Source organism: Schistocerca cancellata, chromosome 12 (genome assembly GCF_023864275.1).
Source record: "Schistocerca cancellata isolate TAMUIC-IGC-003103 chromosome 12, iqSchCanc2.1, whole genome shotgun sequence".
Classification (NCBI taxonomy): Eukaryota; Metazoa; Arthropoda; class Insecta; order Orthoptera; family Acrididae; genus Schistocerca; species Schistocerca cancellata.
Genome location: NC_064637.1, coordinates 63,736,610 through 63,753,695, shown reverse-complemented (window position 1 = coordinate 63,753,695; position 17,086 = coordinate 63,736,610). Strand labels below are relative to the sequence as shown.

General features: G+C 42.7%; 1 protein-coding gene across 1 annotated transcript in view; it reads right to left on the bottom strand.

Annotated features, from left to right (window-relative positions):
- Positions 1 to 4,635: 4,635 nt before the first annotated feature.
- Positions 4,636 to 17,086, bottom strand: part of LOC126109844 (uncharacterized) — a 29,707-nt gene continuing 17,256 nt past the window's right edge. The window contains exons 3-4 of the mRNA XM_049914902.1: positions 11,296 to 11,502; positions 4,636 to 4,882 (exon numbers count right to left, since the gene is read on the bottom strand). Coding sequence (XP_049770859.1) covers positions 4,700 to 4,882; positions 11,296 to 11,502 — 390 coding nt within the window. The 3' untranslated portion in view covers positions 4,636 to 4,699. The remainder of the gene's footprint in view (positions 4,883 to 11,295; positions 11,503 to 17,086) is intronic.

The window sequence follows — 17,086 nt, the reverse complement described above, 5'->3', positions numbered from 1 at the left end:
TTATTATATGAAAAAACCACATATATAAACTGAAGTGTACATCTTCGAAAGTAAATATTGTGACTAATGCGATACTGGATGCCTGCCTGAAGTCTTGTTTCTTGTAATTGGCTGATCGGTAGTGTTTTCATGGTCTAGGTTAGGTTGAAACTTGATAATTTGGTCGTGAGTTGCCAAAGCACTACGCCATATATAACGCACTTTTCGTCATAAAATCTAAAGCAAAGTAGAGTCAGAAAATATCTGTTAACATACTGGGCAAATCTTCGAGTATTTTGATGCATTTTGCGTACATCTATCGTAAATGAACTACGAAAAATGCTAGGGGTCCAGTGCATACCTTTTAGCTACGGCAGATTCCATGTACTACGTAACATAAATTCATAAACAGTGACTAGTTGCTGTTTGTTCATAAATTAAAAACTATATTGTAGTAACGTATTTAAATGAGGCATTATGTTTGTGATCTAACTCTAGGGAAAGCATTTTATAACCAAAAGCGATGTATAAACATTCGAAATCCGCGCGTCAGTTTACCACTCTAATGGCCGCCGGCCAGCTATTCAATTTGTCCGCTCTTCACAGTCGACCATTCGTGCGGTTGTGGGGGCCTGGTCGGGCAATCAGCTAGAAGGTGCCAGGAAAGCAGTTCGGATTGCAGGGTTCGGCGAGTTCGGGTCTGCCAGTCAGTTGGAACGCGTCTGGAGCGCAGTCCGGACCTGCCAGTCGGGGAGTTGCAATGCGGCACTGGTGCAGTCGGGTTGGAGCAGCAGTGACGTCTGCGTCGACATGGTGTAGTGGGACGCGAAATTGAAGCGTCACCCATCCACCAGTGTCGGCCCAGTTTGCAGGTGAATATAAGTTTAATTTAGTTTTTTGTTTACGTATTTTTGTAATATCTGTAATGGTTGTGAATTGTCTAAAGTTTTGTATTTATTTTTTATGTTTCATGTACGGAGAGGGCGCCGCAACGAACGGAGACGGCATCTTCGCTGCCGGGACCAGAGAGAAAATTGCTGGCCACTATACGTCGCGGGTCGACAGCCAAAGAGCAACAGAAGATCCTGAAACCGAGTTGTTGCGTCCTGCATCTAAAAATTGAAAATTAAGAATTTGTGATGTTTCTACAACAATGACGTCATAGAAAGTTTAATCATGTTGTAAATGTTCAGTTCTGCCTTGTCAAGGCTCAGGTTCACGTCTATATGTAGGGAGATAATAAACTAGCGGATGCTACTAAAGTTTAAATACGTGTTCCGAGAATTTATTTATGAAGAATTATGTTACGTAATTTATTTGACAAGATTATTAATTTTTGACAACGTCCATCGCGAGTTTCAATCTCGAAAGTTTATTCAGTGTGGTTCTAATATTTATTAAAGCAGATCACTTGCATTAATATAATTTCTGAGGAGAAACAAACGACATCTAAATTGAAAAAAGTTTGCGCAAACCAATTGGCCTGAGAGACGAGATGCTGCGCATACGACTCAAATGATGATGTTTTAATTACAGTTTCGTTCAAGAACCATTCAGAGACAAATTTAAAAAAGGATTTAAATAATTTTGAAGTGTGTTGTAACTGACGTAGGTGACGAAGTCTGCACATGGTCATATGTGCCGAAATACTAAATGTCTTTTTCCAAAGTTGTTTCACAGAGGAAGATTGCACTGTAGTTCCTTCTCTAGAATGTCGCACAGATGACAAAATGGTAGATATCGAAATAGACGACAGAGGGATAGAGAAACAATTAAAATCGCTCAAAAGAGGAAAGGCTTCTGGACCTGATGGGATACCAGTTCAATTTTACACAGAGTACGCGAAGGAACTTGCCCCCCTTCTTGCAGCGGTGTACCGTAGGTCTCTAGAAGAGCATAGCGTTCCAAAGGATTGGAAAAGGGCACAGGTCATCCCCGTTTTCAAGAAGGGACGTCGAACAGATGTGCAAAACTATAGACCTATATCTCTAACGTCGATCAGTTGTAGAATTTTGGAACACGTATTGTGTTCGAGTATAATGACTTTTCTGGAGACTAGAAATCTACTCTGTAGGAATCAGCACGGGTTTCGAAAAAGACGATCATGTGGAACCCAGCTCGCGCTATTCGTCCACGAGACTCAGAGAGCCATAGACACGGGTTCACAGGTAGATGCCGTGTTTCTTGACTTCCGCAAGGCGTTCGATACTGTTCCCCACAGTCGTTTAATGTACAAAGTAAGAGCATATGGACTATCAGACCAATTGTGTGATTGGATTGAGGAGTTCCTAGATAACAGGACGCAGCATGTCATTCTCAATGGAGAGAAGTCTTCCAAAGTAAGAGTGATTTCAGGTGTGCCGCAGGGGAGTGTCATAGGACCGTTGCTATTCACAATATACATAAATGACCTGGTGGATGACATCGGAAGTTCACTGAGGCTTTTTGCAGATGATGCTGTGGTGTATCGAGAGGTTGTAACAATGGAAAATTGTACTGAAATGCAGGAGGATCTGCAGCGAATTGACGCATGGTGCAGGGAATGGCAACTGAATCTCAATGTAGACAAGTGTAATGTGCTGCGAATACACAGAAAGATAGATCCTTTATCATTTAGCTACAAAATAGCAGGTCAGCAACTGGAAGCAGTTAATACCATAAATTATCTGGGAGTACGCATTAGGAGTGATTTAAAATGAAATGATCATATAACGTTGATCGTCGGTAAAGCAGATGTCAGACTGAGATTGATTGGAAGAATCCTAAGGAAATGCAATCCGAAAACGAAGGAAGTAGGTTACAGTACGCTTGTTCGCCCACTGCTTGAATACTGCTCAGCGGTGTAGGATCCGTACCAGATAGGGATAGAAGATATAGAGAAGATCCAACGGAGAGCAGCGCGCTTCGTTATAGGATCATTTAGTAATCGCGAAAGCGTTACAGAGATGATAGATAAACTCCAGTGGAAGACTCTGCAGGAGAGACGCTCAGTAGCTCGGTACGGGCTTTTGTCAAAGTTTCGAGAACATACCTTCACCGAAGAGTCAAGCAGTATATTGCTCCCTCCTACGTATATCTCGCGAATAGACCATGAGAATAAAATCGGAGAGATTAGAGCCCACACAGAGGCATACCGACAATCCTTCTTTCCACGAACAATACGAGACTGGAATAGAAGGGAGAACCGATAGAGGTACTCAAGGTACCCTCCGCCACACACCGTCAGGTGGCTTGCGGAGTAAGGATGTAGATGTAGATGTAGATACGTCGAAAGAAAATCATTCATACAAAACTTACGTCGTTACACTACAATGGCTCGCCCGACCGTTGCCGCCACGCATCACTTGAGCCGGGCTACGGTCTTGGTGAATCGCCGGTCGGTCGTCCTACCGGACGACGCGTTTTGGCTCGCCGACCGTTCATGTGTCGGCTGTGTGTGTGTGTGTGTGTGTGTGTGTGTGTGTGTGTGTGTGTATGTGTGTTTGTGTGTGCATCGACTCCCGATTTGTCTTTGTATGGGCTTAGTTACTGTTGGGTATCGTTCAAGTCTTCGTGCAAGTGTTTGTCAGGTTGTGTGCGTAGTTTGTGTGATTTTAATTGACAAGTTATTTTAAATGTCGGCGGCGTATTGGCTCTGAGAGGTCGGTCGTTTCATCGGGTGACGTGTAACTGGTTCTCTGAGCGCTTCTGGCCCCTTCAGTTACCATCCTGTGGAATTTAGCTCGGTCTCTTCCCGGGGCAGGGATGTCGGGTAGCCAATGGCCGTGTTTCCTCTGCACGGTTGGGTCCGAGCCAGTATTTCCTACATCAAGTGTCTGGAAGTGAGTGGGAGGTACACCAGCAGTGCAGTCGCGACGGAGCTGCAGTCGCGGACGGACCAGCAGGAGTAGGTCGGTTGCTGCGGACCAGGGAAGTTATCTCCGCGGGGTGCAGTCGGCTGGGTCCGCTGCCGGGCCCTGCACAGTGTCGGAGCGGCTGTGGAGCTGTTCGATCGCTACGAGCTTCGTGGTCCACCGCCCCAGGACGCCGAAGTTGAGTAATGTTGAGTTCCCATGTACTGATTGACGGGAAGCAAGTCGTTGTGTCGGTCGGTCCGTGGCTGTCGCCTGGTTGGGTTCCGACGGATCAAGTGTAGTCGGGCTCGCCACCTGTCTCGCCTATGTGAACGAGGGGAGACCGATCTACCTGCAGGCTTCTGAGTGCCACAGGTGTTTAATTATCTGTTGTCAGCTGCTTAAAATTTAAAGCTTATGGCTATTTTTTTTACTTTTTCTTAAAAAATTTGCAAAATTAATTCTTTAATTTATCTTTCAAGCCTAAACATTGCGGCCTTCTGCCTTTAAAAAAATGATAATAATACACTGTAAAATTTTGAAACTTAATTCTGGCCTCATCCATTTGAATTGCACTTTGCATATGTTTATTCTATCTACTTTCTGTGATTGTTTTTTTTCTCAATTATTTTATTGCTATCTTAATTGGATTTTTATCTTGTTGCTTTGTTAAGATTTCTTGTTTGGAGGCCTTCAGCCGTGAAAGAGTAAATGCTCCGCTATGTGCCGCTTTGGTTGCAAAAGTTTTGTTAAATTACAATGTTGTACCTAACAAGAAGGATTGCACTGAGGTGACAATACAGTTAAGATTGAAGTACAACTATTTTTCACTGAACAAATGATGTTTATTAGCCAAGTCACAGTAATTTACGGAAAGAGGGCTCCGTCTACACGTTTCTCGCTTTCTTTTTCTCAATGAGTGAGATTACATCCAGGGAGAGCAGCTGTGCCTCGGCCTCTGCGTAGTCGCTGTAGACGTCCGGGCTGGAGTGCTGCTGGAACAGGGCGCCGTACTGCCGGCGGTTGCTGTACGCCTGCAGCTGGGCGGAGTACGCCATCGGGTACAGCGCCTGCAACACGCCGCAACAGGGACGCCTCGACACTTTATACGAACACTAAAAAGTGGCAGCAGACTCGCTCAGATTCTTCAACAAATGTTACAAAGTGCCTGGTATAGTGAGAAAAAAGAATGCAGGTGTACAGTAATTCACCTACTTCATAACAAAGTAGACAAACCACATTCTACACTACTGGACATTAAAGTTGCTACAACAAGAAGAAATGCAGATGATAAACGGGTACTCATTGGTCAAATATATTATACTAGAACTGACATGTGATTACATTTACACGCAGTTTGGGTGCATAGATCCTGAGAAATCAGTACCCAGAACAACCACTTCTGGCCGTAATAACTGCCTTGATACGCCTGGCAATGAGTCAAACAGAGCTTGCATGACGTGTACAGGTACAGATGCCCATGCAGGTTCAACACGATATCACAGTTCATCGAGAGTAGTTACTGGCGTATTGTGACGAGCCAGATGCTAAGCCACCATTGACTAGACGTTTTCAATTGGTGAGATCTGGAGAATGTGCTGGCCAGGGCGGCAGTCGAACATTTTCTGTATCCAGAAAGGCCCCTACAGGACTTGCAAGGTGCATTATCCTGCTGAAATGTAGGGTTTCGCAGGGATCTAATCAAGGGTAGAGCCACGGGTCGTAACACATCTGAAATGTAACGTCCACTGTTCAACGTGCCGTCAATGCGAACAAGAGATGACCGAGACGTGTAACCAAAGGCACCCCATACCATCACGCCGGGTGATACGCCAGTATGGCGATGACGAATACATGCTTCCAATGTGCGTTCACCGCGATGTCGCCAGACACTGATGCGACCATCATAATGCTGTAAACACAACCTGGATTCCTCCGAAAAAATGACGTTTTGCCATTCGCGCACCCAGGTTCGTCGTTGAGTACACCATCGCAGCGCTCCCGTCTGTGATGCAGCGTCAAGGGTAACCGCAGCCATGGTCTCCGAGCTGATAGTCCGTGCTGCTGCAAATGTCGTCGAACTGTTCGTGCAGATGGTTGTTGTCTTGCAAACGTCCCCATCTGTTGACTCAGGGATTGGGACGTGGCTGCACGATCCGTTACAGCCGTGCGGATAAGATGCCTGTCATATCGACTGCTAGTGATACGAGGCCGTTGGGATCCAGCACGGCGTTCCGTATTACCCTCCTGAACCCACCGATTCCATATTCTGCTATCAGTCATTGGATCTCGACCAACGCGAGCAGCAATGTTGCGATACGATAAACCGCAAGCGCGATAGGCTACAGTCCGATCTTTATCAAAGTCGTAGCAGTAGTTCAAAATACCACCTAAAACTGCTACACTAAAAGGGCCTACACAAGATCAAACAATCTGTCAAACCATACTTGGTTTGTCAAATATTTGACCTTGTGCAGCGCTGTCTGACGTGTTTGTGAGAATTAGAACGTCACTGACATGTTTGTCAAAAAGGAATGTATCAGGTGTTTTGCGAAAAATTTTGAAAGGGAGCAGATTTGACAAGATGGTGCACGTTTTTTGTGTTCGTATTTCACTGCACTTATTTAGCAAAAAAAAAAAAAACGATTTATTACAATTTATCCCACTATCATGAAGCTAGATTAAGAAAAGGCAAACCTACGTTTCTAGCATTTGTAGACTTAGAGAAAGCTTTTGACAATGTTGACTGGAATACTCTCTTTCAAATTCTGGAGGTGGCGGGGGTAAAATACAGGGAGCGAAAGGCTAGTTACAATTTGTACAGAAACCAGATGGCAGTTATACGAGTCGAGGGACATGAAAGGGAAGCAGTGGTTGGGAAGGGAGTGAGACAGGGTTGTAGCCTCTCCCCGATGTTGTTCAATCTGTATATTGAGCAAGCAGTAAAGGAAACAAAAGAAAAATTCGGAGTAGGTATTAAAATCCATGGAGAAGAAATAAAAACTTTGAGGTTCGCCGATGACATAGTAATTCTGTCAGAGACAGCAAAGGACTTGGAAGAGCAGTTGAATGGACAGGTTTTGAAAGGAGGATATAAGATGAACATTAACAAAAGCAAAACGACGATAATGGAATGTAGTCGAATTAAGTCGGGTGATGCTGAGAGAATTAAATTGGGAAATGATACACTTAAAGTAGTAAGGGAGTTTTGCTATTTGGGCAGCAAAATAACTGATGGTGGTCGAAGTACAGATGATATAAAATGTAGACTGGCAATGGCAAGGAAAGCGTTTCTGAAGAAGAGAAATTTGTTAACATCGAGTATAGATTTAAGTGTCAGGAAGTCGTTTCTGAAAGTATATGTATGGAGTGTAGCCATGTATGGAAGTGAAACATGGACGATAACTAGTTTTGACAAAAAGAGAATAGAAACTTTCGAAATGTGGTGCTACAGAAGAATGCTGAAGATTAGATGGGTAGATCACATAACTAATGAGGAGGTACTGAATAGGATTGGGGAGAAGAGGAGTTTGTGGCACAACTTGACTAGAAGAAGGGATCGGTTGGTAGGACATGTTCTGAGGCATCAAGAGGTCACCAATTTAGTATTGGAGGGCAGTGTGGAGGGTAAAAATCATAGAGAGAGACCAAGAGATGAATACACTAAGCAGATTCAGAGGGATGTAGGTTGCAGTAGGTACTCGGAGATGAAGAAGCTTGCACAGGATAGAGTAGCGTGGAGAGCTGCATCAAACCAGTCTCAGGACTGAAGACCACAACAACAACAATCACGTTTCCACAACTGTGAAAACAATAATGAAGGTTAATAACCTAATAGCACTGGCAATTACCAACATGATAATGGAGTGTAGCGGCGCATTTACCAGTCATATATTACTCGGGGAAGAGGTTAAGAAACAATTTATACTCTCTTACAACATATAAGCGAGTGAGGAATAAAATTAAAAAATCGAAGTTGTCCAGTTTTTCCACGGGTGATGTACACGTTCCCTCGTTATGGTTCAAATTGCTCTGAGCACTATGAGACTTAACATCTGAGGTCATCAGTTCCCTAGAACTTAGAACCACTTATAGCTAACCTAAGGACATCACACACATCCATGCCCGAAGCAGGATTCGAACCTTCGACCGCCGGCCGAAGTGGCCGTGCGGTTAAAGGCGCTGCAGTCTGGAACCGCAAGACCGCTACGGTCGCAGGTTCGAATCCTGCCTCGGGCATGGATGTTTGTGATGTCCTTAGGTTAGTTAGGTTTAACTAGTTCTAAGTTCTAGGGGACTAATGACCTCAGCAGTTGAGTCCCATAGTGCTCAGAGCCATTTGAACCATTTGAACCTTCGACCGTAGCGGTCGCACGGTTCCAGAGTGAATCGCGTATAACCGCTCGTCCACTGCGGCCGGCCCTCGTTATGGTATTTTTATGAAATATGATTGGAGAACAAAGAACAAGAGAATAAATTTTCGGAAGCTTGTGTCTTCCTTTTGTGCCAGTAAAACCAGAATTCTTTAAAGGATTGAAGTCTCATGAATAGAACAGCTCCAAACGCCTGATTACTTTACAGATGAGTTAATGTGTTGAGTATCTGCCTTCAGCATGTAAGTAAGAAATGTTTAGCAGTGGTTTTAAATTATTGTTAAGGTTTGTCGGAAGCTGGTCTTATTATGAAACACTGGATGAATATTGTGTGGGTAATCTGTGTTCCGTTCTAAGCACTGTGCACCCGCCAGTTTATCCGAGAGCGCTAACGCGCTGCTTCCTGGACTCGGGTAGGCGCGCCGGCTCCGGATCGCCTGGCGGATTAATGACGAGGGCCAGTGAGTTGGCCAGTCTGGATGTGGTTTTTAGGCAGTTTTCCACATCCCACTAGGTGAATACCAGGCTGGTCCCCACGTACCACCGCAGTTACACGACTAGCAGGTACTTGAAACACATTCGCACTATTTCATGATTTACACTAGATGCAGACAGCTGAGGTGCACTTCTTCCATCCTGGTGGCTATGGGGTAACGGCGAGAAGAGCATCCGACCATCCCTTAAAATTAACCATGCCAAATCCGTACTTAACCTTGCTGACCGTGCGCACAATGTGGGACGAAGGCAGCAGCAAAAGATGAAGATCTACTCTACTTCGTGTCCCACAATGATATATGCAGATATTGTCTACAAAGTGTGTTGCGAATAGAGTTAGTAGAAAATGAATAATAAATTAAAATGTCATGTCTGATGTTGAAGTTAAACTATGAAAATGTAGCAAGTGACAAACATTTTTCCTTTCATCATTTTCTGGCGTGTCGGAAAGAAATAGTTTCTTAAAGGTTTGAAACTGTGTTTAATCTTTGTTGGAACTCGCCTGGTACTGTCATTCCCAAATTCCAGAAGAACGAACTTTGTGTATTTGTGTATCTTCAGTTACAGTCCCTCAAGACAAATATACACTTTCCAACTCTAGTACTTGTCTTATTGTGTTAAACTTTTAACATGAGATTATATATCTTTCTAGGTACTTAATTAGAGAATCTTAAATTTTAAAAATCTGTCAATAATTAAACGAAATACTTAAAACTGATTTTTTGTTGCTGCTGTACTTTAGCTGGTTCCGGCTTTCGGGTTCCAGGATAGAATTTTAGTAATGTAGCTGTCAGGGTGAGGTAACTGACGAATTATTAAAAGTTTCACTGTCCATTTGGATAATGTTGATGTAACCATCAGGTTCTGAATTTAATATTTCCTTTAGCAGATTTTCAGTGGTGCATTTTTTTCTCAACTTCAACCATTCTGTCTTGCTTTGTTTTCCATCTTTATACACAATGCTGTGGTAAATGTAAGAAATACTTGGTCAAAATACGTCGCATCGCAAACAGCGTCTGCTTCAGAAGTGAGGTGCAATTGACAAACTTTGTTGGGACGCGTACGGACTTGTTTGACAGAGCCATGGGTAGGAAAGAGTGGGACGGCCTCTGTGACCGAGCGGTTATAGGCGCTTCAGTCTGGAACCGCGCGACCGCTACGGTCGCAGATTCGGATCTTGCCTCGGGCGTGGATGTGTGTGACGTTCTTAGGTTAGTTAGGTTTAAGTAGTTCTAAGTTCTAGGGGACTAATGACCCCAGATGTCAAGTCTCATAGTGCTCAGAGCCATTTGAACCATTTTTAGGAAAGAGTGAATTCGGAAAACACGTTGATCGTGTACTGGCTGATTAAAGACGAGAAGCTAGTAACATTCGAATCTTGTGCAAGAATGATGTCGAAATGGCGCGTCACTTGATGCGGATACCAAAGTCGATAGCAGTGGACGAGCCAACAACATTGGTGACGCCGCAGTCGATTCGGTCGTACACAGATGTTTTTTGCATTATAGCATGAGTATTATGACGGGAGCAGGTGTTCAAACGCTCTGTTTACTCGGAGGTCCAAGAATTCAAATGGGTCTGAGCACCATGGGACTTAACATCTATGGTCATCAGTTCCCTAGAACTTAGAACCACTTATAGCTAACCTAAGGACATCACACACATCCATGCCCGGGCAGGATTCGAACCTGCGACCGTAGCGGTCGCGCGGTTCCAGACTGTAGCGCCTAGTACCGCTCGACCACCCAGGCCGGCTTACTCGGAGGTGACGCCAGAATAGCGTGTAAGTTCCCAGCAGCGTATCTCGAGTACGCCGAACGTGGCAAAGACGCGAGCTTGTCTCGTGGCTGAGTGGAACCTCGGCGATCGTGGAAATAACAGCTAAATCTTTCCCTCGCGGCTATTTAAGCCGTCCTGTTAGGTTCCTGCCGAACCACACCGTACGAAACAACGTCATATTCGTAAAAAAAAAACTTGTATTCCAAAAAAATGGCTCTGAGCACTATGGGACTCAACATCTTAGGTCATAAGTCCCCCAGAACTTAGAACTACTTAAACCTAACTAACCGAAGGACATCACACACACCCATGCCCGAGGCAGGATTCGAACCTGCGACCGTAGCAGTCCCGCGGTTCCGGACTGCAGCGCCAGAACCGCTAGACCACCGCGGCCGGCTTGTATTCCATTCATGAGAATGTCCTAGTATGTGTTAAAAGACTAAAAAGGGAAACAAATATTAGCAGACAGCAGGAGGTGAACCTACTTGGTGAAATGAGCAGCGACGACAGATATATTCCTACCAGTCAAAAATATGCAGCTGTTTTCTCCATCGTCATCTCGGAGGGTGCACTTTGACACAGAATAAGCCAGTCTCACTGGCAGCGTCTTGGGTCGACTACTATCGACTTTCGCGGTCGCATTAAGTAACACGTCATTTGGACATTACTTCGGCAGAAGATTCTTCTCGCATTGCAGTATCCCCACAATAGACTGACCCACTGATCCGAAATGGCAAGGCTTTAAACAACGTCGAGACAGTTCATTCACATGCAACACAGCGGCCAAGTGCCTGGGACGACACAGACAGCGCGGAAGGAACTGTGGTGCTGCTCACCTCCTGGCGGCCTCTCTCCATGAGGCTGGGCAGCTCCTTGATGGCGGCGTCGATGCCGGCGTTGATGAAGTCGATGGCCCAGCTGCGCACCCTCTCCAGCTCTGGAGTCACCATCTCTGGCAGGTGGACGAACACCTCGTCCATAGACCATATGGGGAAGTCCCTGTCCCAGCCTGCAGGTGATTCAGCCTCAAGCGCGACGTTGCCCTGTGACGTAATTTTCTTTGATTGGTTATTTGTTTTTTTCCCTTAAGGGGCTCCGGAACGCCCTATACTTGCAATGTTAAAATAACGCTTATAAATTACATCTTTCCTCACAAAGTATTTGAGGTAGGAAGTTGAACTTTTTACAGATTATTTATTGGAATATGGGCTACAACTTAACGCAGGGATTTTGCAAAATTTTAGTTCAGTTATTAAAGATGATTTTTTTTTTCAATTGTAATGAAAATTCACAACATTTTTTTGCAATTTTTTATTTATATATTCAAAAATATACAGTTTTTGGAAAAAGGCTGTGTTAAATTATGCAGAAGGTACTGTGTAACATTTACTGAAAGTTTGAAACAAATATGTTTGGAAGATCCTTAGAAAACATGTAATTAGTATGAGAAAATAAAAGTTTTGGGAATCGAGCGACAAAGATTGGATTAACTTTTTAGTGCATTCCAGGTCGATAGGATGGATTATCTTCATCCTCTGCAAACTCCTCCTCCAGCTTCCTCTTGTTCCTCCTCCTGTTTACTCTTGCTTGTATTTCTAGACTCTTTACAGCCCTGTCTGCAGCCCGCAGGCGTTCCTTGTCTAAAGCAAGCATCGCTCGTACCATGTTAGAACCTATTTTCATTCCCATATTTCTAAATACCTTGCACCTTACAATGTTGCCATCATTGAAAGTCGCAACAGCAACTTTACTTTTACTCATTATTATACTTCAACAAAACAGAGACTCAAGAAACAGAATTAATTACGAATATTTTCGAGATAACGACAGAGTAAATAAACATGAAACAACCGACAATCACACCAGCGATATATATTGAACCATCACACATTAGCCACAACACATACTTTATCTCACATCACTAAAATGTACCTGATGAACACGGACGTTAATAATAACACCATTTGACAGCAGTTTAACAGCGCCACAGTGGGTCACGCCCATGTAGAACACATTTTTAAAAAAATTAAAAATAGTTGTAGTCTTCGTAATTGAATAAATTATATTTCTATTAAAAGGTAATAGTCTGCAGATTCAGAAAACGCAAAAAAGTAAAAATTGAACTTTTCATGATTTTGAGCCTTTCCGGAGTTTGTACCACCTACATTATGTTACATGTGAAAAGGTATCTATAAAACACAGGTATACTTTCTGTAGACTGGGCGCTATTCACAACTAGATTAAAATGTATACAATATGAGGAACAGAAACAGTGGAAGAGAGAAGAAAAATAGGATACATGTAAGACTGTCTGAACACAAAATATATGAAAATGAGGATCTGAACAATTCAAGGACCAACAGTCAGTGGAAAGGATATTATCAAGGAGGAGTTAAGAAAGGGTGATTCCAAGTCTTTAACGTTGTTACGGTTCTGCGAGTGATTCATAAGCATACAGGAGCTGACATGTGAACTGTAAATCACAGAAGAATATAGCAGTTCACTGAATTATGGTGAGCAATGATTAGTTACTAAACATCACTTTCATGATTCAGAAACGGTTGCTGAGAAGGGAGTAATACAGGATTTTAGCCTATCATTAATATTATCTGTATATTGAACAAGCACGAGAGCAAACCAAAACTGCGCTTGGGAAGAGACAAAGTTCAAGGAGAAGGAATAAAGTCTTTGTGGTTTCTCATTGGCTTTGTAATACTGTCAGAGGCATTGTCGGACTCTGAAGACGAGCTGAACAGACAACAGTGTCGTGATATACGGTTATAAGACGGAAATCAACAAAAGGAAAACAAGTGGAATGGAATGTAGTCGAATTAAATCAAACAACATCGAGACACACAAGGAAATGAGATACTTGTTTGTATTTACTTTACAGGTTTGTAGCCTATCCCGATGTTATTCAATCTTTACATTGAACAAGCAGTAAGGAAACAAAGGAAAAATTTGGAATAGCAATTAAAGTTCTGGGAGAAGAAATAAAAACTTTGATGTTTACAGATGACCTTGTTATTCTTTATTCTGTCGGAGATAGCAAATTACTTGGAAGAGCAGCTGAATGGAATGGGCATTGCCTTGAAAGAAGGATATGAGATGAGCATCAACAAGAGCAAAACGAGAATAATGGAACATAGTTAACTTTCATCTGTTGATGTTGGGGGAATTAGATTAGAAAATGAGACACTTAAAGTGGTAGATGAGTTTTGCTAGTTAGGCAGCAAAATAACTGATGATGGCTGCATTAGCCAGGATATAAAAAGTAGACTCGGAAAGGAAAGTAAAGCATGTCTGAAGAAGAGAAATTTATTAACATCAAATATAGATTTAAGCATAGGAAGTCTTTTCAGAAAGTATTAGTATGGTGTGCAGTCATGGACAATACACAGTTTAGACACGAAGAGAACAGAAGTTTTTGAAATGTGGTGCTGCAGAAGAATGTTGAAGATTACATGGGTAGATCATATAATTGATGAGGAGGTACTGAACGGAATCAGCGAGAAAAGAAATTTCTGGCACAACTTGACCAAAAGAAGGGATTGACTGATAGGATGACGCATTCTGAGACATTAAGGGATCACCAGTTAAGTATTGGAGGGAAGCATGGGGGTAAAAGCCATAGAGGGAGACCAAGAGATGAATACAGTAAGCATATTCAGAAGGTTTGTAAGTTGTAGTTGTTATTTGGAGACGAAGAGGCTCACACAGGGTAAAGTAGCAGGATAGAGCTGCATCAAACGAGTCTGTGGACTGAAGACCACAACAACAACATCACTATTATTATTTTTCTAAATTGTAACTACTAAGCCCATTACATAATTTGCACTTATGGTACACCAAATAAAAATGCATAATGCACTCATGTGAACACATCCCGTTTCTAATTAAATCAATATAGAAAATGCTATAAACAATTTAGTTAATTTTCTGAAAATAGTGCCGCAACTATTAGATTCTTCACAGACAGATAAATGATATTACCTGCGTGAGTATCTCTTAATAATCCAACAATTTTTGACATATGTTTATACGGGTTATAAAGCATGTATAGTTAGTGGTTTGACTGGAGCACTAGATAGATGTGTTATTGAGAGGTCATAAACTGACTGCAACGAGTTATTGAATGTTTTATCATATATATTTATGCAAAATTATTGTATAAATTCTGAATGGTGAAAGTAACTATATTGAGTCAATAAGGGGTTATGTGGGCAAGCCTTTAAATAAGCATGGCAAGCAGAGCATAAGCCTTGGTTCTTCATCCCAAGTCTTTTGTCTTCAGTCTGTCATCTGAGGTCTTCCATGGTAAAGTTTTGAGGTAGTGGAAACTTGGAGTAATTTTATGACTGCGTGTGAAAACTTTTAAATTTTATATCAACTTGCAAATGTCATTAAGTTCTTATTGTTCTATGTGCACTTAATTAATACTACTAAACTTCCCAAATTAATTATCCTTTAGGCTAAACCCCGTTTTGCACGTTTATTTAGAAGGTGGATATATTTCAGCTAACAATAAGAAACTCAAATACCCTTGCTTGCGTTCTGAGTAAGTTCCAACTACACAGAGTTCAATGAGCAATGAGCAATTAGTAAGACTGCTTTATCGATCTATATGAATAATTAACTTAAGTGACAACTATTAACTACCCATTATTTGCACTTGATGCTGAAAGGCTGTTTCTTCAAACTGTATTCTATAGACATTTGCTACAATTAGAAAGAGAGGAATCCCCATAGCCATGCCATTAGTTTAGTCTAAGCATTTGTTGCCCATAGAAAGTAACTTGATGTGACACAATGAGTACAGAGATCTGGCATATCCTTTGCAAAAATATCCTCCGAATGTGACATAGCATTAAGAGGAACCATAGTACACAGCGATGCAACAATAAATGGACCATTACAGCTTGTGGTCACAATATGAAGCGTTTTAATTTTTCTGCAAAATAATCAGAACCCTTAATATTAGTGTCGGTTTCGCCGAAAACAGCTGTAGGAGAGTGACCAAGTATTCGATGATTTCATACGTCTGATAAACAACAGTGCTAGCTATAGGCCTTATTGGAACGCAAGGTTTGCACTTTTTATAGTCTGTGTGATGTTTCCAACATTAAAACACGAAATGTTGGTACGAGGGCTATTCAGAAAGTAGGGAACGTTGACATTAAAAAAAACTAAGTACAAGAAGTACATTTTATTATATACATCTGAAAAAGCGACTGACATACTACTTTTCCACATAGTCAGAAAACACAGTGAGGCACTTATCACAGCGGTGGACAAGCTCTGAAAGACCTTCGTCGTAAAATTCTGCCGCCTGAGACTTCAGCCAGTGGGTCACGCCCACCTGGAGTTCCGCATCGTCATCAAAGCGCAGGGTTGCAAGCCAATTCTTCATCTCAGGAAACAAGTAGAAGTCCCTTGGTGCAAGATCAAAGAAATGGTTCAAATGGTTCTGAGCACTATGGGACTTAACATCTGTGGTCATCAGTCCCCTAGAACTTAGAACTACTTAAACCTAACTAACCTAAGGACATCACACACAGCCATGCCCGAGGCAGGATTCGAACCTCCGACCGTAACAGTCGCGCGGTTCCTGAACCGCTAGACCACCGCGGCCGGCGGTGCAAGATCAGGGCTGTAGGGCGGATGAGCGAAAATTTCCCATTTGAACGAATTAAGGAGTTCTTTAGTGCGGTTTGCCGTGTGAGGTCGGGCATTGTCGTGGAGAAACAAAATTTTGGATGTCAGCTTTCCTCGGCGTTTATTTTGAACTGCTCTTCTAAGTCTGTGCAAAGTTTGACAGTACCGGGCAGAATTTATGGTTGCTCCACGTTCGAGAAAATCAATAAGAAGCACCCCTTGCCTATCCCAAAACACTGTCGCCGTCAACTTCCTTGCTGACAAGATTTGCAAACATTTTCTTGGTTTTTGGGGGGGGGGGGGCACCTTTTGTGCCCCCACTCCATGGACTGTAAGTCTGTCTCGCAGTTGACGTGTTTCACACAAGTCTCGCACCAGTTACGATTCGATCCCGTAATGAATCACCAGGTTTGTGGTAGGCCTGCAGAAAAGTCAACGTTACCCCCATTCACTGTTCTTTATGGTGCTCTGTAAGCATTTTGGGCACCCACCTTGCACACAATTTGTGGTAGCCTAGCTTTTGAGTGACAATTTCAAACAGTAAAGTCCGTGAAACTTGTGGAAAAGAAAGCGAAACCTCCGTTATTGTGAAGCGACGGTTTTCACGAATCGTTTTATCAACTTTAGCGACAAGATTGTCAGACACAATGCTCGGGCCTCCACTCTTCTCTTCATCATGAATGTTGGTTCGGCCATTTTTAAACCTAATCCACCATTTCCGGTCGGAGCATTCACTCATTACTTCGTCTCCGTACACTTCGCACAGTTCACTATAAATTTCTATAGGTTTTAGGTTTTTTTGCCAACAAAAACCTTATCACAGACCGCACCTCACAACTGACAGGTTTTCGATTGCAGCACACATTTAAAAATCGAATATCGGAAAAAAACAGGCGCAGAGACGTTTCCGGTGCACGGATGGATGCCGACTGAGCTGCCGAGCACGCACATACCAAAATACACGCGATAGGC